This window comes from Euprymna scolopes, chromosome 27 (assembly GCF_053919585.1).
Source record: "Euprymna scolopes isolate OS-2025 chromosome 27, ASM5391958v1, whole genome shotgun sequence".
NCBI classification, from domain to species: Eukaryota; Metazoa; Mollusca; class Cephalopoda; order Sepiida; family Sepiolidae; genus Euprymna; species Euprymna scolopes.
Window position 1 is genome coordinate 23895286 of NC_136508.1, and position 24603 is coordinate 23919888.

General features: G+C 34.0%; 1 protein-coding gene across 1 annotated transcript; it reads left to right on the top strand.

Moving 5' to 3' along the window:
- Window positions 1-1195: 1195 nt before the first annotated feature.
- On the top strand, window positions 1196-24173 carry LOC145248654 (uncharacterized). The gene is made up of 4 exons (XM_080110325.1): window positions 1196-1331; window positions 17270-17327; window positions 19360-19409; window positions 23698-24173. The coding sequence occupies exons 2-4, from the start codon at window positions 17311-17313 to the stop codon at window positions 23997-23999; spliced, it is 369 nt and encodes a 122-aa protein (XP_079966451.1). The 5' UTR covers window positions 1196-1331; window positions 17270-17310; the 3' UTR covers window positions 24000-24173.
- Window positions 24174-24603: the final 430 nt, after the last annotated feature.

Consider the following 24603-nt stretch of genomic DNA (forward strand, 5'->3'; position numbering starts at 1 on the left):
ATATGGGGTTATATATATATATATATATATGTATATATATATATGGGGTTATATATATATATATATATATATATATATATATAAAAGTAAAATTATCTGTCTGTCTGTGTATGTGTGCGTCTGTATGTGTATACATTTCCCTACCAAACTACTCTTTCAATTTTTAGTCTACAGACTTGAGATTTGACATAAAGGGTATTGAGATTTGGGAAAATATTTTTAATCGGGTTTTCGTCAGAAATTTGGCAGTCAAGGGATCAAAGTTCAATGATTTGACCTTTGAAGACTCTGCCAAACTCTTGCGCCAATTTTGGGTCTAAACAGTTGAAGGTTTAGATGTAGGTTACTTGGACATGGATCAAACTTTTTAATCTTATTGTAGCCCAAAACAATAAATGTTAACGGGTTAAAATTGGGGTCAAAGTTAAAAATAAGTTTGACCTCTGCGGTCTCTACCAAATTACTCAGCCAATTTTTAGTCTAAACATTTGACATTTTACATAAAGTGTATTCAGACATAGGGCAAGCGTTTTAATTGGTTTGGGCCGAAAATTTGGCTGCTAAGGGGTCAAAGTTCAAAAGATTTGACCTTTTGTGGTCTCTAGCTAACTATTCAGCCAATTTTGGATCTTAACATTTGAAATTTTACATAAGGGGTATTTAGACATGCAGCAAGCTTTTAATGAGTTTTGAGGCGAAAATTTTACTGCCAAGTGTTGAAAGAGTTGACCTTTGCAGACTCTACCAAACTCCTCCGCCAATTTTAGGTCTAAACACTTGAAATTTTAGATGTAGATTACCTGGGCATGAGTCAAACGTTTTAGTATATATATATATATACATATGCACATAAAGTTCTGAACAGTACATAGGGCCCGAGCAAAGCCGGATTGAACTACTAGTATATATATATATATATATATATATATACACACAGAGATAGATAGATAGATAGATAGATATATTAATATTCTTTATTAATATAGGAAGATTGTATACCAAAGTGATAGTTAGAAAGATTGCCTTTTAGGACTGGACCGAATCAGATCGACCTAAAAATTGAGACACTGAGCAAGGTAGACTATAATTCTCGGGTTTACCCTCTGTCATAATATTCAATTGTGTATAAACGATCAATTGACAAAACACCTGAATACAGGTAAAGCAGGAAGTTTTAAAATTTAAAAAAAAAATAAAGAAAAATTATGACAGGAAAAAAACCCACAAAAAGAAAACTAAGTTTCTTTCATTTTTTTTATTCATCATAATCCGATTGGCAACCACATTACCCACTTAAGATGAAGCTTAAATGATTGAACAATCAAAACAAAGTAAGTTTCTAATTTTTTTCTGCGTTGATTTTAATTTTTGCGTTAAATTTTATACTTCAATATTAAAAAAGGTACTTGTTAAGATAAAATCGACAGATCGATTAAAAAACATTTCGTTTAAGCAAAAAGAAAACAATATTACGTACGTAACTGTCATGTCGAGAATAGTAATACATTCAAGAATTACGAAAATTTATCGAGTAGAAAGTTAGGTAATCGTGAAGAAAGAGAGAGCCTGTTTCCTCCGTTTGACTATAGGTGGCGTTAATGTCTGTCCACCCAGTTACGGAAGCACAAAATGTATATAATGGCACCGTTGAAATAAAAATAAATGTTTAATTTTAAACATGTTTTTTTTGTTTGTTTGTTTTTTGCACACATATTTAAGTTTGTTTTTGTTTTGTTTTTTCAAACATATTTACGTTTGTTTTTTTTTGTTGTTGTTTTTGCAAACATATTTAAGTGTTATTTTTCCAAACATTTACGTTTTGTTGCTAGTTTATTTTCAAACATTTACGTTTTTTTTTGTTTTTAGTTTTTTTTTGTTGTTTTTTGCAGGCATAAACTAAATATTTTTGAAATATTTTTCTTTTAGAAAAGTTTGCTTATGCACTTATTGAACCGCGCTATTTTAAAAAATTTTTTTTATAGTAGTTTCAAGTAATATTCAGGTTTTACAATATCCCTTTTCAAATATATATATAAATACTCGCGGAAAAAGTAAAATAAGTCCAGAAAAATTAAGAAAAAAGAGGGGGGGGTCCATAAAAAAAAAAGATAAAAGAAAAAACGTTGACTTTTTTTATTATAAGAACATAAAAAATACTCGCGGAAAAACGGTTGTACCCATAAATATGTTTAAAAGAAAAATATAGCAAAAACATTTAATTTATGCTTGCAAAAAAAAAAAAAAAAAAAATTTAAATTAAAACAAAAATAACGTAAATGTTTGAAAATAAACCAGCAACAAAACGTAAATGTTTGGAAAAATAAAACTTAAATATGTTTGCGAAAACAAAACAAAATAAAACTTGAATATGTTTGCAAAAAAAAAAAAAAAAAAAAAAAAAAACATGTTTAAAATTAAAATATAATAAAAACATTTATTTTTATTTCAACGGTGCCATTATATACATTTTGTGCTTCCGTAACTGGGTGGACAGACATTAACGCCACCTATAGGCAAACGCAGGAAACAGGCTCTCTCTTTCTTCATGATTACCGAAAGTTATTTAGACTTAAAAGTAATTTTACTGAAAATTGGGTAAAATTGCATTTTAAAGTAGACAATGAAGAGTCCATACACAGGGAACATAACTCGGAACATAAGGCTTAGATTACACCTATATTTGTAATCTATAACGATAGACGTTTTTTTGTTTGTTTACTTAAAACACAATAGCAGTTGTTCTACTCGACGAATTTTCGTTATTGTTGGATATATTAATATTATCGACATGCCAATTAAGTACGTAATATTGTTGTTGCTTAAAACGACATGTTTTAAAAAATCGATCTGTCGATTAACAAGGACAAAAAAGAACTATGTGTAGGAATGTTATGGTTAAATTTACATATTTATTTTTACATGGAACCCATATCGTGCTGAATTCATTCACATAAATAGAAGCCAAACGTAAATGTAAAAGTTCTTTTATTGTTCCTATTTACAATGCCTCCACACGGGACAGAGTTAGACACCAGGGTCGTTTTTTAACGTGGAGAAAAGGAACAAAAATAAAATTGTCTCAGTCGTGAAGGATTTCTCCTCCACTGACAAAGAACAAGAAATTGAAGTGTAGCATCTGAAGAACAGATACTACACTTTGATCTTGTTTATATATTTTATTGAGAAAGAAAAAATTGAACATAAAAAACGTACAAAAAATTCAATTCAACAAAATTAGGCACAAGGCCCCACAAGAAATTGGGAGGGGGAGGGTACAGGGTCTTTTTGACTATGTAACAGATGAGACTTTGAAGTCTTACTCTTGACTGGCAACATTTACCAAAATACCTCAATCACTCTGTGGATCCTAATCTAACTAATAACCCCAGCGTTCAATGTAAAATTTAACTATGTACAATTTGTATATTCATTTCTGTATGTTGTGTGTGCATTTTTTTTTTTTTTTTTTTTTTGTGTATGTGTGAGAAAATAAAGTTCGATTTCATTAGAAAGAGTTCTTGAATTAATTGGCATAAAATGTTCGTGGAGGGGGAAAAAACTAATGAAAATGTTCATTTCAAAAATAAGGAAAAAACTACTAATGTGTTGTTAGTAAGACCCCCCCTGTACTATTCTATGTGGCTAGATCCCCCACTGTTTTCCGGGGAACCGAAAACAAGCAGAGCATCCCTAATGGGGTTTGGGGAAGTCGCCTTAATGGAGGTGGGAGAAAATAAAGCAACGGATGGAGGGGGTAGGAAGGTGACCTCTGAGTAGGGGGATGACCGGGGGCATCAGAAAATAAAGATGAGGAGCAGGGGGGTTGGGCAGACTCAGAGGTTCTCTAATACCAAAAAATAAAATCAGGAACAGGATCTCATTTGTACCACCAGTCAAGAGTTACTTTACTGAACTTATAATGCTAACCTAGGTGGGATGGGTTCCGTAGGACCCAGCACCGCCCATGCCATGCCTAAGGAGGGAACACGTATTGAAACTTGGCTCCTCGACGGATGCACAAACTAGTGCTGTGCACCCACCTCTTGTCAAATTCCACTCTAGGCAACCTCTTCCAATCGCATCTGATCTTTACTTTAAGCAAATGTTTAAAGTAAACGATCAGATCCCGATCAGGAACAGATGTCCCTTCGCGGACCAACTTGAGGCGCGTGATCCAAATGGTCATGCGCGCTACTGCTAGGATCGCCAGGAAAACCAAACTTTCCTCCCTGGGGAACGGCGGCTCCATGTTGTACACAAAAGTTCCTACGTCGAGATCAAGCGGACACTCGGCATCGATGCGAGCTGTTACCCCCTCGACGTACTTTAATAGGGGCTGTATCCGGCTTCAACTAAAAAATGCGTGCTCGATTGTTTCGGGCTCGCGTTCGTCACAGCACGGACAGAAGCGCCTGGTATGTTCTTTATGCCGGAAAAGTTCGTACAAGTTCGTACACTTTGATCTTGTCCCGAAGGCCAAGAATGTTAAAAGTTCTTTTATTGTTATTGTAGATAAATTCGAAAAATGAAATATTGAATTGTCATGTCGCAGTAATGAAAATATGCAAAAATTACGAAAAACGATGAGATAGAAAATTAATTATTAATAAAAACAGTTTTCGAAAAAAAAAAATTCAAGTGCCTATATAAACTAATAGTATTAAGTCAAGGGAAGTAATTCAGTCGGTCTTTAATGGTGGATGTCACACAATCATCTATTCGTACAAAGTACATGTAATAATGCAGGATGATTAGGTAGATTGCTTATTGTTGAAATTGATGGCAAATGTTTACGTACTTTCCACTTTAACAATCACCTTAAATATGATGACTTATACAAGTTTTGGGGGATGCTGAAAAAGAATATCGTATTTAAATTTGCCTCAAACAAGTACTTTTCCAGACATTAAGCAATGAGCTATGTGACATTTGCCCTTAAGATCGCACATTACTGCTTCAAAAAGTGGGGAATCAGTTTTCTATAGTAACTAGCTGTTCAGCCCGGCTTTGCTTGGGCCCTGTGTACTGTGCATACCTTTATGTGCATATGTACTTTTATATTAAAATGTTTGACTCATTTCCAGATAACCTACATCAAAAATTTCAAGTGTTTAGACCCAAAATTGGCGGAGGGGTTTGGTAGAGTCTGCAAAGGTCAACGTGTTCACCTTGGATCTATTGGCAGCCAAATTTTCGTCTGAAAACTGATTAAAAACCTTGCTGCATGTCTGAATACCTTTTATGTAATTTCAAATGTTTAAACCCAAAATTGGCTGAATAGTTTGTTAGAGACGGCAAAGGTCAAATCTTTTAAACTTTGACTACTTGGCAGCAATATTTTCGGCCAAAACCGATTAAAAAGCTTGCCCTACGTCTGAATAAACTTTATGAAAAATTTCAAATGTTTACACCAAAAATTGACTGAGTAATTTGGTAGAGATCGCAGAGGTCAAATTGTTTTTAACTTTGACCCCAATTTTGACCCGTTAACATTTATTGTTCTAGGCTCAAATACAAATTAAAAAGTTTGATCAATGTCCAAGTAACCTACATCTAAAATTTCAAGTGTTTAGACCCAAAATTGGTGGAGGAGTTTGTTAGAGTTTTCAAAGGTCAAATCGTTGAACTTTAACCCCTTCACAGCCAACTTTCTGACGAAAAACCGATCAAAAAGATTTTCCCAAATCTCAATACCCCGTATGTCAAATCTCGTGTCTGTAGACTGAAAATTGACAGAGTAGTTTGGTAAGGAAATGTACACACACACAGATACACACGTACATGCACATAGACATTTTCATTTTTATAGATATACTGGCATGGGTGCCCGGCGTTGCCCGGGTGTTTGGAGGTGTATGCTGAGCAAAAAAAAAAAAAGTCAATTTTTTTAATTTGAACCTTATTATGACCCCTTAAAATTTATTGTTTTCGGTTCAAGTGGAGTTATTAAGTAAGATCCATGTTCACCGAACCTATATCTAAAATTTCAAGTGTTTAGACCCAAAATTGTTGGAGGAGTTTGATAGAGTTCTCAAATGTCAAATCGTTGAACTTTGACCCCTTAACGGTCAAATTTCTGGCCGAAAACCGATCAGAAAGATTTTTCCAAATCTCAGTACCCTGTATATCAAATTTCGAGTCTGTAGACTAAAATTGGCAGAGTAATTGCGTAGGGAAATATACACACACAGACACACAGACACGTTCACTTTTATAGATACACTAGCATTTAAGCTGGCGTTGCCCGGGTGTTTGGATGTGTATGTTGAGCAAAAAAAAAAGTGGTAGTAGGAAGGCAGGCTCGAACCCGTACCGCAAAGGAGGAAGAGAACGGGGAAACAAACCTGACGTCTTTGCGGTTATGACCACCTTGAAGTGACTTACGTTCACATTAAGGTTACACAATCGAAAGGGGAGGATATCTTTCAAAATATCCGCGAAAAAAAAACGACCCCCCCTGTTGAAAAGTGCGTAATTGAAGGTTAAGATGTGAATGTTTTTAGCCAAATTTTCAATAATTGTCGTATTAAAGGTCGAACTTCAAAACGATAATGATCTTGGTAAAATCCGTCGCGTCTGTCGAAAGTTTTTGGCAGATCTGCAAACAGACATACATACATACATTTATATATTGGTAACTAAGAATTTTCAACCCAAACTGATGAAAAAGCTCCCCCTATCTCTGAATACCCTCTATGTGAAATTTCAAATGTTTAGACCAGAAATTGTCTGAGTAATTAGGTAGAGACCGTAGTGGTCAATTTTTTTTAAAACTTTGACCCCTATTATGACCCCTTAACATTTGTTGTTTTAGACTCAAATCAAGTTATTAAGTTAGATCCATGCCCAGGGAACCTATATCTAAAATTTCAAGTGTGTAGATCCAAAATTGTTGGAGGAGTTTGGTAGAGTTCTCAAAGGTCAACTCGTTGAACTTTGACCCCTTAACAGCGAAATTTGGGGCTGAAAACCGATCACATTGATTTTCCCAAATCTCCATACCCTGTATATCAAATTTCGTGTCTGTTGATTGAAAATTAACAGAGTTATTGCGAAGGAAAATGTACACAGACGCACAGATACACAGACACTTTCACTTTTATAGATATATATATATACATAGATAGATAGGTAGATAGACAGATAGATAGATAGATAGATAGATAGATAGATAGATAGATAGAAAAACAAAAATATATACGTATAGATAAATATATATATGGAAACAATTTGGTGTTTACTCCACACTTTTTACGCAAATATTATGCAAGTATAAATCATGTAGAATATCTGCATGAATATAATTACACGTAATAGTTAACTAAAGATAATCATTCCACAAGAAAACCGAAAAAAACTAATAAGGAATTAATTAAAATGAATGTTTAAAAGAATATGCAAATTAGCTAGATCTTTTGCTAGTGAATGCAATTCTACGACCCATATATAAGAAAATTGTATTTTCTTTTTAAATAAATAGAAAAGCGTGTTTTGAATATGAATATCAATACAAACAAAAGAGAAACGAATTCATAGGAGTATAGATAGAAGATAGATAGACTAGCAGTTCCGCCCGGCTTTGCTGGGGTCCTATGTACTGTTTACAAGATTATGTGCATATGTATATATTAAAAAGTGTGAATATGTAAAGTAATGCCTGTCTGTATAATGCTCATCCTTAACTACCATAGAGAAAAGACCGACAGACATTTTCACTTTTATAGATATAGATAGATAGATTGGATGCAATGATTTAAAAAGTATAAAAAAAAGACTCATGCGCCACCACCGAGAATCGAAACCAAAACATTCAGCTCAAAATTTATTTTACCTCTGCCTTCAATGACTGGGCTATGAAAACATGTTGACTGCAAAGCTAAAAATTAAAACATGAACCAATAGCTACGACGTGATGCATTCGTAATGCCGGCGTTCGACTTTCACCTGCAAATTTCATTTTTTTTAATTTTCACACTTTTGCACCGATTTTTCCTGGCTAAAACACAAATATAAAGTTTTGCATGGATTCAAATACTTTATATATGAAGTTTCATGTCTGTAGACCAAAAACTCTAGGAGGGGTTTGGTAGGTAAAATTTGTTAAACAAAAATATATCCGTATACATAAATATATATGGAAACAATTTTGTGGTTACCATAAACTTCTTACGCAAATATTAGGCAAGTATAAATCATATAGAATATCTGCATGAATATAATTATACGTAATAGTTAACTAAAGATGATTATCGCATTAAAGAACCGAAAAAACTAATAGGGGATTAATTAAAATGAATGTTTAAAATAATATGCAAATTGGCTAGATTTTTTTGCTCGTGAATGCAATTCCACAACCCATATATGAGAAAATTGTATTTTTTTTAAATAAATAAAAAAGGGTTTTAATATGAATATCAATACACACAAAGGAAAAACGAATTTATAGGAATATAGATAGATAGATAGATAGATAGATAAAGATTTAACGTAAAATGAACACCCACTTTACGGTCACCTTGGCTATAAAGTGGATGTTCATTTTACATTAAATTAATATAGAAAAGTGATCTCCCACTTTTTAAAACTGTAATTTATTCATATCTTGGAAACTACTTATTTCCTGGAATTTTTTATTATTATTGTCGTGTTCATCACCCCCCCCAAAAAAACCCCCTCTAATTTTCAGTAATTTTAAAGGATTTTTCGTGTGTGCAAAGATACTCCACCTTTACCAATACTTCAATCATTTGTTTTCCTAGTTTTGCATATGAATTACAAAATATCTTATATTTTCCCAAAACCTTTGACCTTGATTGAGGGGAGACAAAAACTTGCTACTATCATTTCAAATGACCTGAAATAACATCAAGGGGAGACTTGATTCCAAATATTTCTCATGTGTTATATCTTGGTTTTCATACATAAAGTAAATCTCACATTGTATAAGGCGTATTTGATACTGGAGATATTCATAATCGTACCCCGTTTCCCATACATATATAAGTTGAGTTATTTGCCGTACTGATATTGAATTATTTATTTGCAAAAAAAAAAAAAAAAATTAAGGAATACAGCTTCAACATTTTAAATAAACTGTAAAACTTAACTTTGAAATAATGTGTGCATTAATCTGTCTTACGTAAATGTGAAATTGCTTTTTCATCAATCTCTAATGTTTAAGTTATCGGTCCTGGATATGACTTGAAACTATATCCAATAGTTTGTGGGGCTTTGGGGAGTGTGGAGCCACCTCTTAATTACCATTGCTCCCAGGTCCACTCTAACCTGAGGTGGTAGTATATGTTAGGGTCCCAACTATTGGTTAAATAGAAACCGACTTGAATTTTTTTTTTTTAATTCTATTAAAAAAAATTTTTTCTTGAAGATTATTAGATTTCGCATTAAATAATCTGAAAAGGGCTAATATGGCGTAAAACAAAAACAATGTTTAAGTTAGCATTTTTGCCAGTCTATTATATTTTACATTTGAATAACACATAATCATAACTAACTAGATCAATTAAAATGGAATTTTGTTTATACATTACTCAATCCCAGAACTATAATATATTTTATAGAGCGCATTTTCTATCATTAAATTTTTTGTAAAAAATAAAACGGCTGAAGTAGTTGAGATGCTGCGAACAGATACTACACTTTGAATGGCACTTGTACAGTTTAATCAAGACATTAAAAAAATCAAAATATCGAAAAAAGGTTATATTGTACATATCAGCTATGGAACGAAGTCCTTCGAAAAAAAAATTCACTTAATTTCATCAAGTAGTTTTTTTTTTTTATAGTGAAAAAACAATTTGTTATGATACCGAGCAAAAGGTTAGATTTTTAGGAAGAAAAGCAAGTATTCAAGATGGGGAGGGATTGTCGGCGGTTTAAATTATCTCCCCGTGGCATATTCAAAAATTTCCAAGATGATTAACCTCAATGCGCTCTCATAAAAACGCGTTTTTCCGCTGTAAAAAAAAAAAAAAAAAAAAAACTACTCGATCAAATTAAGTGAAATATTTTTCTGGAGATCTTCAGTCCAAAATGGATGCGTAAAATATAACCTTTTTCGATATTTTCATTTTTTAATGTCTTGATTAAACTGTACAAATACTCTTGAATTATTTGAAGAAAACAAAAAACTTTACATTTTAAATATTTGAAAAAAATTAGGCACAAGGCCACACAAAAGTGTGAGAAAATGGGTACCATTATCCATCTTTTCTCACCATAATTAAAAAAATATATATTTTACTTTTAACTAGAATCACCAATTACCATAATACCACATTTACTTCAAAGGTCATCCTACTTAAATTTCCACAAATAGTTTTGATATTAAAAGCCCACTTTTCTATTTTAAAATAAATACAGCTTTCTTATATATATATATATATATATATATATATATATATATATATATATATATATAGAGAGAGAGAGAGAGAGAGAGAGAGTGAGAGATAGATAGATAGATATGCGTGAATATACTAGCAACTTAAAAAGGAATACTAATTTGCATATTCCTTTAAAAACAAACTTTTATTCACTGTTTGTTTGTTTTTTTTCTGTTTTCTTATTAGACTAGCGGGGGGTACCCGGCGTTGCCCGGGTGTTTGTAGGTGTGTGTATGGGGGGATAAGTAATAACTCTGAAACGATGTTAAAAAAATCGGACCCCCCCCCCAAAAAAAAACAGCGAAAAAAAAACCGCTGTGTGCATAGGGGGGAGTAAACTAAAGAATAAGCGAAGTAAAAAAAAATAAAGAAATGTTGCCCGCATGTCGAAAAAAACGCTGTGTGTATAGGGGAGGGGGAAGTAAACTAAAGAATAAACGAAGTAAAAAAAAATAAAGAAACGTTGCCCGGGTGTTTAAAGATGTAAACGAAAAAAATAATAGTTTTGGTCGTGAGGCTGGATTGAACCCGAGAGCCTTGACGCGGAGGTGAAACAAACTCCAACCACTTAACCGTGTAGGCCAAGAGTAAGAGGAATTGATTATAGTGTTAAAATAAGGCTTATAAAGCGAGTGAAAGAGGTTTGATTGACAGATAGCCACTAAATGAGGTCATCGCGGGAGCGTTACGAGATGACGTAGCAGTATTTTATTTTTTTTGTTTTACTTCACATTAGTGTTTATTAAATTACGTATTTCGTTTCCTGTCTAGACAAAGAATGGTGTGTCCCCATCGACTACACCTGCAAATGTCATCTACATACACCAGACTCAAGTAAAAAGGAATGACTTGACACAGTTACTTGATGGACAGGCCATACTGTAGTAGATCACGTCTAGGTAGAACCACTTGGTGAAAATGCCAGGCTATCGATATGCCACTAGATTAAAACTGGGACAAGTGACTAATGTGGTCCAGCAATCTGTTATTGTTGATGGAATTCCATGTCTAGTATGCGATTTACACCATGCTTTGGGAGCAGACTCTTCAATGACTGAAAATTGAAATGAATGGCTCTCGTCTTGGAGAGGCTCCATGTTTTGACAAGCTTCTGGACTTGACCTTCACTCCTGATCTGAAATGGAACACGTACATCAAATCTGTTGCCAAGCTCGCTAGGAAAATGGTGGATCCTTTTATCGCTCCAGTAGATATCTCACTGCTGGTGCAATTCTCTACCCATATAAGAGCCAGGTACATCCAAGGATGAAGTACTGTTGCTACATCTGGGCAGGAGCTGCTAGGAAGATCTTATCCTGCCTTGACAAAGTTCAAAATAAACTTCATAGTCTAGTAGGGGGATGGCCTTTTCTCTTCCCTGCAACCTCTTTCTCACGGAAAACGACGTTGCAAGCCTGTCTCTGCTTTACTGTTACATGGTAAGTTCTCGTCTGAGCTCCAATCTATAGTCCCCCTCACCAAACTTTCATGAAGAACACACATCTAGCTGAAAACACTATCAATAATTTTCCCCACTCTTTATCTGTGCCTAAACCTGCCTACAAGAAATATGTGTTTTGATTCACATCATCAGCAAATGAAAAAAAAATTAAATTCCACAATTTAATGGTGACTGTAATGTGCAGGAATTTTCATTGCGAATGAAACAGTCGCATTTACGAGTGATTTTTCAAAGTGGCTACTAAAAATAATAAAACACTTATCTTTTAGTGATTGTATTTCTTTCACTAACAATCTTCTAAGGCTTATTATTGAGTGAAAAATGTCTTTTAAGCCATTATTTTTTTAATGGGCAAAGTCAAATTATTTAACCAATAAGTTTAATAAAACAATATGTTCTTTTTCTTTCTTCTTTTTTTTAAACAAATTCAGTGCATATTTAGAATTGCACTTATTTTATTATTATTATTAACTTAAATTCCTCATTTCAGTTTACATTATGGAGACGGACGTGCTTTTGTTGAGATAAGTGATTTCAATTTTAATCATACTTTTTATTTTTAGATTCAAATATTAATAACTCCATTTTATTTCAGTATTTAATTTATGTATTTCTGTTTTATCAAATGTTAGCTTTTTTTTCTCGTCCATAAATGTTTATTTATCTACCAAGTCGATTGCAAAAATAGATTACGAATTTGTACTCATTCTTAATTCCTGAGAGGGGAATCTATCACCATATTTTCCCTTAAACACGTCCGTTGGACTTTTATTAAGTAGAATACTTAATAGTTTTTTTTTGTTTTTTTTTAATGGAGAGTAGAAAACGCATTGTGGATGCGTTATCGGCAGCTCCTGTTACTCTCGCTTCTTCTTATTTATCCCTCAGTCCTCATTTTTTAATGAGTGATTTTTCTGACAAAGGGAGAAGAAAAAGCTGTTTTCTAGGTTGGCAGTATTTTGCGCGAACAGTTGGCAGAGATGGCGGAAATTTTCTGTTTCTATGTCTATCCTTGTAGCCATGTCACTAGTAAGGGTGCTGGAGGTAAACGTTTTGTCTGGGCTGACGTTATCCGCCTGATAGTCAGGGACCCGAACCTTGGATTAACCACCAAGGAGGCTGTCCTATCAGCAGGTGCAAAGTACTGGAGCTGCTGTATTGCCATTTGGTGAATGGATTCTGGACCATGCAGTAGCTTCTGGTGGGGCCTCTCGATGCCATACTAGTGGGTAATTGTTACGGCTTTACCTTATCATTAGCTACAAATAATAAAAAAATTCGTTTCTTTTTCTCTCTTAGTTTCCCCTCTCTGTCCTGCTCTAAGTAAATCTGACGACCACTAGACCATTTCCAAAAATTCATCATGACAAGTTTCAAGAAAAAATACACGATTAAACCCGGTTCTCCAACTTCGAACGTAGACCCCTACTACCATGTCTCCTTCTCCAACATCAGGGGTCTACGTTCTAACCTTCCAGAGGTTGAAACCCAATTACAGGAGACTAAACCAGACCTTTTATTTTTAAGTGAAACTGGCATTGGACAGGCTATTTCCCTAGAAGAGTTCGCAATTAAAGGATACTCTAACTTAACTTCTAAATCTGACCCCCAAGATCGCCATGGGCATGGAATATGTGCCTATATTAGGGATAACTTTCCATGTGGTAGGGACATCTCCAGGGAAGATCCTAACTTACCCTATATGTGCTTCTGGGTTGCTTTAGCTCACACTACGGCATTTATATTTACTCTCTATCGCCCCCATAACAGCGGAGTTACTATCTTTCAAAGCATATCTGAGAAAATTGACCAAGTCCTATCTGCTTATCCTTCAGCTAACATTCACGTATGTGGTGACTTCAATGTTCACAACGTCGAATGGTTGACCCACTCTAACAAGACCGATGATGAGGGGAGGTTCTGTCATGATTTCTCCATTGCCTATGACCTCACTCAGATTGTTCAGGAACCCACTCGTGTGCCCGACAATGACGGCCAGTATGCGAGCCTACTAGACCTTTTTCTCACAACTTGCCCTGAACTATGTTCAGTTTCTGTTCTGTCGCCTCTTGGATATTCCGACCATTCTGTTGTATCAATTAAGATAAAAATGAAATGTAATAAGTCCCCAGACGTACCTCTCCATCGTACAGTATATCGATACACTAAGGCTGACTGGGATAGCTTTCGTACATTTATATCTGATCTACCTCTGCATTCCATGTTTAAAAAGGATGTGTCCTCTATAGTATTAGACCTGACGGAATGGTTAATTGTAGGTATTGACCGTTTCATACCCTCTAAAAAGTTTCAGCAAAAACCTAACAGCCAGCCATGGTTCTCTCCAGAATGTGCTGCTGCCATTGCGCACAGAAATCACTTTTTCCACTGTTTCCAACGTAATAGATGTATGAAAACTAAAGCCGCTTTCAGGACTGCCAGCAACCATTGTAAGAAAGTAATAAAGAATGCAAGAGAGTTGTATGCTCAACCTGTTCAGTCCAAAGTAGCTGAGCAGCGGCTTGGTTCCCAACAGTTTTGGAGCAAACAGAATCCTGAACAGAAGCGTGTGCTCCATCCCAACCATTATCAATGGACCTGAGGTAATCTCGTCAGCATCAGACAAAGCCAAACTCTTTGTCAAGAACTTTGCAGCTAATTCTACCCTTTGCGATCAAGGCTGCCAACCCCCAATATTTCCTCCTGTATCAGAAAACACGCTATGTGAAATACGTATATCTGTACGTGATGTTGCCAAGCTAATCAAAAACCTTGATTCCAGTAAAGCAACTGGCCCTGACGGTATTCCAATTATAGTACTCAAAAAACTTCAACCTGAACTAGCGCCCATACTTACAAAACTGTTTAAACGTTGTCTTAAGGAGAATAGTTTCCCATCTCCCTGGAAAATTTCATCAGTATGCCCTGTATTTAAGAATTCAGGTGATCGCTCATCCCCCTCTCAGTACAAGCCAATAAGTCTCCTGTGCGTCATGAGTAAGTTGCTGGAATCTGTGTTAAATACAGAAGTAATCAACCATCTCAACAAAAATAACCTTCTTAGTGACACTCAATATGGTTTCCGTTCTGCTAGATCTACAGCAGATGTGCTTACAGTTATATCTCATAAGATTAGCAAATCTCTCGACGGAGGCAAACTTTCTAGGGCAATTGCTCTTGACATATCTAAGGCCTTTGATAGGGTATGGCATAAAGGTTTACTTCATAAGATCTCTAGCTATGGTATTGCTGGAAATGTCGTCTCAATTATTAAATCATTTCTTTCTGATAGGTTCATAAGAGTAGTAGTTGAGGGGCAAAAATCAGAAGCTCACAGTATTAATGCCGGTGTCCCTCAGGGATCCATCCTGGGCCCAACTCTTTTCCTGATCTATATTAATGATCTTCCAAATCACATCCTTATATCATTTGTAGACATCTATGCTGACGACACTACCATTTATGGTAGCACATCTAAGACAGTAAACGACCAAGTTCTCTCCAATTCTCTCTCCTCTGATCTTGAGCACGTAGTACAATGGGGTAAGGAGTGGCTGGTTACTTTTAATGCATCTAAAACCAAGCTTCTCTCTTTACATCATCAACATTCTGATCCACATCTGGCATCAATTGAAATGAATGGCTCTCGTCTTCAGGAGGCCTCAAGTTTTGACAAGCTTCTGGGCTTGACCATTACTCCTCATCTTAAATGGAACACGTACATCAAATCTGTTGCCAAGGCCGCTGGAAAAATGGTGGGATCTTTCTATCGATCCGGTAGATATCTCACTGCTGATGCTATTCTCTATCTATATAAGAACCAGGTACGTCCAAGGATGGAATACTGTTGCCACATCTGGGCAGGAGCTGCTAGAAAGGACTTGTCCTGCCTTGATAGAGTTCAAAATAGACTTCGTAGCCTCGTAGGAGATGTCCTTTTCTCTTCGCTGCAACCTCTATCTCACAGAAGAGATGTTGCGAGTTTGTCTCTGATGTATCGTTATTTTCATGGAAAGTGTTCGACTGAGCTTCAATCTATGGTCCCCCTCGCCAAACTTTCACAAGAAACACTCGTCTAGCTGTAAACACTATCAATAATTCCCCCCACTCTTCATCTGTGCCTAAACCTAAACGTAGATTCCATGAGCAAAGCTTCTTTCTTAGAACTGCACGCCTGTGGAATTGTCTTCCGGTTTCCTGCTTTCCGGCTGACTACAATATGGTTGTGTTCAAGTCTAACGTAAATAAGTTCTTTATGAGCCGTTTCATATAAGTTATCAAATTTACCAAATTTTCTTTACTAATGATTACTATATTGTCCAATTTCTACTGTACACTCTTTAACCCTTATCCTTGAGTGGCCTCTTGGCCTTGATAATGTGGTGATGCCTATGTAAAAAAAAAACCTAAACGTAGATTCCATGAACAAAGCTTCTTCCTTAGAACTACACACCTGTGGAATTGGCTTCCATTTGCCTGCTTTCCAGCTAACTACAATCTGGTTGTCTTCAAGTCCAACATAAACAAGTTGTTGATGAGCCGTTTCCCCTTAAGTAATCCAATTTATAAAATATCCACTACTACCGATTACTACGATATTGTCCCATTGACTACTGTACTCTCTTTAACCCTTATCCTCGAGTGGCCTCTGGGACTTAATAAGTGGTGACTCCTATGTAAAAAAAAGATGAGGAAATGGATGAGTAACCTAGTACTGAGCTGTAAATGGCTGGTGCCAGTGATTCTTATGGAAATGGAGCTACGCATCTTGTTGGATGATTTGGAAGCAGAAATTTTATTGAAGAAAACAAAAACAGAAACTATGGTGCACGTTCCACTTCAAAGAAGCACGTGAACCAGATATCCACTGCTATTCTGCATCATATTTAGTCAAGAGATAGGAGGCTGAGTTAGCAGCCATCATGAGATTTATGAGGAAAAGAGTTAGGGTTGTGTCATATGTTGTTGATTGGGTATTGAACCCAGAGTGTTTTATTTACATTTAAGATGAAAATATCTTGTTTTTTTGTGTGCGTGATGCCAAGAGTACACTTATGCAAATGAGCATTGTTTTGTTTGGACGAATACTCGTGGATATAAAAAGAGAAAGAATTTTCCATCCCAGACAATACGAAAATTTCATGCAATGATTTTGAATCACATCAAATGCTCAGAAACAGACAGGCAGGCAGGCAGGCAGACAGACAGGCAGACAAAGAGAGAGAGAGAGAGAGAGAGAGAGAGAGAGGGAAAAGACGCCTCAGACACAGAAAAAACTTTGAGTTCTCAATGAAAAATATGAATTTATGATGAATTTATTTTTTAATGTTAAATTTTTTAATGTTGAATTCTTTTAACTTAAATTAATTTAAATTTTAATTAATTAATTATTTAATTATTTCAGCAAGAAATATTTTCTCTGAAGATAATTAAGCTGCAATCACCATGGAAACGACGATCAGGTTTGTTTAATCTTTTTAATGAATTGCTTTTTTTGTTGTTGTTGACACTTGCAAATATACAAACCCTCTTGACACAAATTTTTAATAATTCATGCATAGCACCAAACATTCTACTGAGATTCTTGACTTTTGAAAATACTTATACGTGTTCGTCATAGTGATAATATCGTTGATCAACGTATGTGGGAAATGTAATGAAAATAAAATCACCTTTAAATGTTAGATATTGAACGATCCACTAGCATATAATTTAGTTGAAAATAACAAGAAATAGAAACTGAGTTATACTTGATAATTCTAAGTTTAAAATTGTTTAGGCTGTGAAAATGTGCAAGAAACGGATATGACAACACATGCGTCAAAGAGAGAGGATGATAGAAAAGATAGTCTGTTTGGAAGCATGAAATGTGGGTGTCAAACGTGTCAGGACATATATATATATATATATATATATATATATATATATATATATATATATATATATATATAAGGCAAAAGCGGTGTGTGCATTTTTATATGTGCAGCAAAGGCTTTTTTGCCGGGGTTCTCTGGGGGGGGGTCACTATTTCTTAGAACTGTTTATATACCTCCTAGATTGTAATATCTATAATTTGCAAATGGGACGTCATGTCTAGATTTATTTGATTGACTTTTATAAAATTTGCACTATTTCATTCTGTCGCGTGTCGTTTGACTTTTTCGTATAAATAAAATGAAACTATTCTATTGCTCCTATTGCTATGGACACTCCCATTTTTATTGGGAGCTGGTTTATTGGTTAAATATTGAACGATTCACTGGCATATAATTTAGTTAGTTGAAAATAACAAGAGGTATACTTGATGATCCTGAATTTAAAATTGTTTAGGCTGTGAAAAAGGACAAGAAACGGACATGACAACACATGACTCAAAGAGAGAAGGTGATAGAAAAGATAGTCTGTTTAGAAGCATGCAATGTGGATGTCAGCCGTGTAAGAGCATGGACTAATAAGATATAATTAATTAGTAATTTTGGTCTCTGTCTCCCTTTGACCCCCCCCTATCTAATGCAAATATATATATTGACCAATGAATTGTCTTCAGATATGTATCGGTGAAATTTAACAGGATCTAAAAAAATCTGCTAGAAAGGACATCCTACCTTGATAGAGTTCAAAATAGACTTACTACACCACCGCAACACACCCAATCAAAATGTGCGTGTGTGTGCGTGTGTGTTTGTATGTCGGAACAAGTATCGTTTTTAACCTTGATCTTTCAGACAACAAATATCGAAAAATTAGCCAAAGACATTAATTCCTTCACCCTCAACTGAGCAGTTTTTTACAAGAAGGGGTCACTTTTTCATGGCCATTTTGCAACGCTATCATACGCGCTTGAAATGACTAGCCTTAATTTGAAGGAAGCGAAGTCGTCAGAATTCGTCAACCTGACGAATTCTCATGAGAATGAAACACGGAATATTCTGTGTAGCTTAGTTGCCATATATATTTTCATTTATTATATATATATATATATATATATATATATATATATATATATATATATATATATATACTATTCGATTGTGGCTAACAGAATAAGAATAAGATGTTTTTTTTTCTTTATAAAAACAACAATCTTATTTTTTTCGTTAATTTCTTTCACAAACAAACACGATTTTTATGAGGCCTTTTCATTTCCTTACTTATCTGTCTGCCAGAATCTGCTTGGACTCGTATTCCTTCTGTTAAATAACAATTGTTTACGTCATTTGATGTCAGTTCTTGTCGTTTCTATTTGTGGCCTAACTTCCAACCACATTTACATATAACAACATTTCAACCCAATGACGTCATCAACAAAGAAATGTTTCTGCTTTCCCACTTATGTTTTATTTTCGTCTTTGTATTTTGACCTTAATTTTTGTTTTATAATTTTCTGCGGCTTTCTACTCCTTGACGTCAGACCCACAACCAAATGTGTTAATCACTTCTGTATCCATTTGAAATTTCCGATTTTAATTAAAATAGTTTTGTTCTCTTTTCCAGGATAATAATAATAATAATAGCAAGCATGATCCACTTGACGGAGTCTTTCAGTATGTTATTTTTTAAATTATTTTTTATTCTTTTAGCTTTATCTATTTAATTTCTCATACTTATTAATCAATTTCTGGAGCTTCATACAAAAATACTGACATTTTTAAGTGATAAAACAAAAATATGAAGAAATAATTTGGATGAAAACGATTCTGTAGGTAAACAACAATAATTATTTATTATATAAATAGCAGTTAAAAAGAAATTACTGTGAAATGAGGTGGCATTTAATTGTCTGTCGCAGAGCGAACGTCCATTTAATGTTTTCCTATTTAGCATCTCATTAATGTCTAGTCCTAAGTCAGGGGCAGATAACTCGTGTTTCAAAAATGCTTTTAGAGCAAAGGAGATAAGAGTAAAGTTACTTTCCTTTAAAAATAGAAAAAATATTTAGTGTATTATTATTTTGAAATTCGGACAAAAGTAGAGATTTGTGGAGGTTGCTTTTAAGTCTCAATTTTTTTTTTTTTTTGACAAAATACAGTTTTCTCCAAGAAATGTCAATCATGGAATGATTGATTAAATTCACAGTCCTTGCTGCAATTCAAATATGTTTGGTTGCAGTTAAATGGGCTGATATTTTGGGAGGAAAAAAAAAGAAACAAAAAAACACAAAAGTTCACGAATCGCTGTATTTCCTTTTCCTCACAATTTTCTCTCGCCTTCCAGCACACGTCTGTCCCTCTCACCTCTGCCAACAGGTGTTTATTAAAAAAAAACTGACTGCAATTCATTTGCATATGTGTGCAGTATGATCTCGTGCAATTCTACGAGACTACACGTTATAAAGCCAGGGTCGACATATTTAATCTCTCTCTGTCTGTCTCTCTCTCTCTCAGATCCCACCTGAAGGTAAGTCGTATGGCCACACAATGCACACATACATATGGGCGCTTGCTTCTTTGATTATTACATTCAACTCTACATTAGTACAAATAAACTGACGTCTATGTTTAACTTGACCACCAAGTTTCATTCATGAATGCCCAACAGTCTTTGCTTTATTGCTATTTAATGATATGCTTCAATATGTACCTCTTTGTCGAGAGCTATGTGAGTGGTTGTTAAAACGTTTTGCGTAGACAATGTGTTGTTAGACAATATTATTGAAATTTGATTTCAATCATATTGCTGCTACTCTTCACTTCAAATGACTTGGAATGGCGTCAAGGACACTTTCGTTATCGTCTGATTAGATGTGATCCTAAACCGAAGGCCAAATTTGTATTTTTCTGATTATTTCAAAGAAAAAATTGGTGCTTATTTTAGAATTAAACCTATCTTCAAAACAAAAATACAGAAAAATCTAAAAACTTTATCATGTCCATACCCGTCACGCAACGAATATGTCATATTCCAAAAGTCACGTAAATTGATCAAGTAGTCTTTTTTAACTAAGAGTTCATGTTTTGGTCTGTAATGTTTTTTATAAATAAGGGGAAAGAGAACTCAATTCGAACTACTGAGATTACAATCAACCTTGTAATGGATACAGTTTTCTAATAAAATCGTTAAAATTCGTAAAAAAATATTTTCTATATAAAAAAAACTATGTAATCAATTTATATAATTTTTGGAATATGACATCTTCTTTCTGTATCTCATAAAAAATATCTGTCAAATAACCTCTAAACTATTCCAGGGAAGAGGTTCACGGCTGGATTTAGGGTTTAAGATTAGAGGTGAACATTTGCAGACTCTCTGAATTAGTTTATTGGCCAGCTTGGAACTGCGACTATTATTCATATAAATGAAAACAATATGTTCCACCTTATGCAATCTTAACCCTAACCCTAACCCTAACCCTAACCCTAATACTAAATTTATCACAACTTTGCCTGTTTAATATCGCTTTGCAAATGTTTGCTATTTCAAATACTCCAAACGAAAATGTTAAATAATAAAGATTTCTTTATTGTTTAATTGGAATTTATTATTGAGATGAGTATTATTTATCAATTTATTTATTTGTTGCGAACTATCATCCTCATCTTTCTTAGTTGTTGTTTCACGACGTTTCGACCAACTATTCCTTTGATCTTCATCAGGTGGTAACCGCAACGGGATTGGAACTCCAAATCTCCTCATTGCATTACATCAATTATTGCCATCCATAGTTGCTATCGCCTCACAACAACAACTACGGATGGCAATAATAAAATTAATAAATAAAGATTGAAAATTAGTTTGCAAATATTTTAATATCGACAAAGATGATGCATATACAGTGGGGGTCAAAAGTGTTTGCAAATTGTATAAATTGATAAATTTATGCTTCAATATTTTCCAATATAATAACTATGTTACTCACTGTTTGATATGCAAATATGTGAAGTAAATTCATAGAAACGAAAACCAAATAATCATATTCTGGGGGTGGGTATGGATTTTTAAATGATTTTAGGAAGGAATATGGGCCCAAAGAGTTTGCAAGCACTCATTTATCCGCAATAAATACCATTTTAAACATGATATAATTCGAAAAATTGTGACATGATGATTATAGTACCATATATTGATAACATATTACAAGAAAACAACAGTTATTACTCAAATAACAATTAACAGGACAATACGAATTTATGAAACTATTTAACCCTTTATTCACTTTTCTCCATTTTTAATCAAATCAATCAGCCTCCTATCAACAGAGGATGTTAATCTATGCACTTGCTGAGGTGTGATTTCACTTGCTGAGGTGTGATTTCACTTGCTGAGGTGTGATTTCAGAAAATACCTTCTTGATGCTCTCCCAAATGTCTTTTTATGGAATTGATGCCCGTTTTCGTAAACCTTCCTCTTCAGAATCGACTAGAGGTTCTCTATCGGATTCAAATCCGGGCTCTGAGAGGGCCAGACCGTCAGACGTTCACCAGAGATCCCCTTGTCTGAAAGCCAGGCTTTTGTGAACCGAGAGGCATAGCTTGGGCATTGTCTTGTTGGATATTTAGATTCTGGTTGAGAGCATCATTTTGTGAATTCAATCAGGGTAATAAATTTGCTTCCAAAAACTTGCAGTAGTTCACAGAATTCATTTTGACACAATCAGGGACAAGAAAAGGACCAACAATCTCACTTCCAATAATACCAGCTCAAATCATCACTTCTCCTCCTCCCTGTTGACGTCTAAATCGCAAGCCTGGGCTATTGCCTTTAAGAAGCCGCCTTTATATTTAACTTTATCATTTTTTTTCTCTCCTTTCTCTTCCCAGATTTTTTATTTATAGTTATGTCTCGGAAGTAGAGTGAAAAGCACATCTTATTTTTCTTTTATTAATATTATTTTTTTCCTTGTACACATTTTTGTGAATTATTCCATGGATTTCTGCCTTTGGATTATTATGGACCATCTTCTTCCAATTACGGAATTTCTTTGGATTTTACTTGTACAAATGGAAATTCTCTTAACTTTCTTGAAGTTTTACATTTGGATTTTACCGTCACTGGATTTTTTATCTTCCACCAGACTATCCATTCATGTGTAATCACCTTTTTCTTTACCATATTCCTTCTGCTTAACTTATTTTGTTTTCAAGTAAGATCTTTGACTTACTTGTTGTTTCATCAAATACTTCTGCATGCAAAATCCGATCCCGCATTTTGCTAATTTTACCCTCTGATGAGAAGGAGAGTATTTCTTCGAAACTCCACGCATTAAGGACTATCTATTTATCTAGTGTTTCCTTTTCAGATTAAATATGTTTTTAACTCATTTCAAAGTGTTTTTTAACATATTTTATTAACTGTTTGCTCATATGTATATATATATATATATATATATGTGTGTGTGTGTGTGTGTGTGTGTGTGTGTGTGAATAATGAATTTTTAGGTCATTAATGAAAATTTGAGGGCTATGTAAAATATTGTTATGTAAAAATATTGTAATAATCTTTCTTGTCAGAATAAGTATTTTTCAAAGAAAAGGATTGAGAAAGATTTTTAGATTGTAAAAAACATGCTGGGAAGTAGAAAACCAAAGACAAACTGGCTAGGTAGAATCAAACATTAGTTTGTCAGATGTGATGCTATTTAGGTCTCAATTAAAAATCCAACTTATACATATATATATAATGTATATATATATACATTATATATAAGTACATGATATTTTAAAATCATTTGCTTCAAAATCTCGCATTTATATTATATATATATATATATATATATATATATATATATATATATAAGAATATCATATTTTAAAATCATATGCTTCAAAATATTGCATTTAATCCATTGAATCCATTATTTTTTATTTTATTTTATTATTTATTTATTTTTTTCAGGAATCATTTTTTCTGCAAATGCAACCGATTTTCTGGAAGGAAGCCCCGCAGCACTAAACTGTATCTTCCCTGCTGATCCTATATTCAATCGTTTACAATGGGAAAATGTGAAAAATGGTAATACACTTCGATGTAGGAATCTAACAACTTGTCAAGAGGATTCTAGATTCGAGCTTTCAAGAAATGGTTATAACATGACTCTCATCATAAAAGAGGTGCAACAAGATCAAAACAAATGGTCGTGTTCGGATAATACCGGAAATTATATTGAATTTGTTACTTTCAACGTCATTGGTAAGTAAATATTAATAATTTTGACCCATGTAATTCGATTGTAAAGAAGATATGAAGTATTTAACAAATTATATATTTTTTTAATATTAATAATTTCATTTTCTATTTCTGAATAAAGAGAATGTCAGTAAGAATTATTCAGTAAAAAATTGATTGAGTTATAAATACGTAGAATTGGAAAGAAAAAATGATAAAACGTACAAGTGTGTCACGATATTGGGATATATCAATATCGTATTAATAAAAAAAAAACAAATACATTTAATGGTTAAAATTCCAAAACGCGAGACAAGTAAGCCGTTACCATAGCAACGACAGCGATATCGAGGAATAAAACAAAAATGAAGAAAGAAAAAAACGCTGATATATTTAAAATTCAGAAAAAAACGTTCGACAAAAGTTACAGTTAAGAATTTCAAACGATAATCAGTTGCAGACGGGAGTCCAAAGAAAAAACACGTCTGAGCAGTAGCTTAGCTCCGCCGATAAAATCAACATCGCGAGAAAGATGAAAAGAAAAGCATAAAATAAAGGCTGGTTCATCTTTCACTTTTTCCATTTCTCAATTATAAAGGAAATATTGGATCTCTTAAAAAAAAGAAAAGTCTATCG

What these genes read in the sequence shown, in the direction of transcription:
- LOC145248654 (XM_080110325.1), top strand. An exon ending in CCACTTGACGGAGTCTTTCA is followed by an intron (nt 19,410 to 23,697) that starts GTATGTTATTTT and finishes TATTTTTTTCAG; the next exon opens with GAATCATTTTTTCTGCAAAT.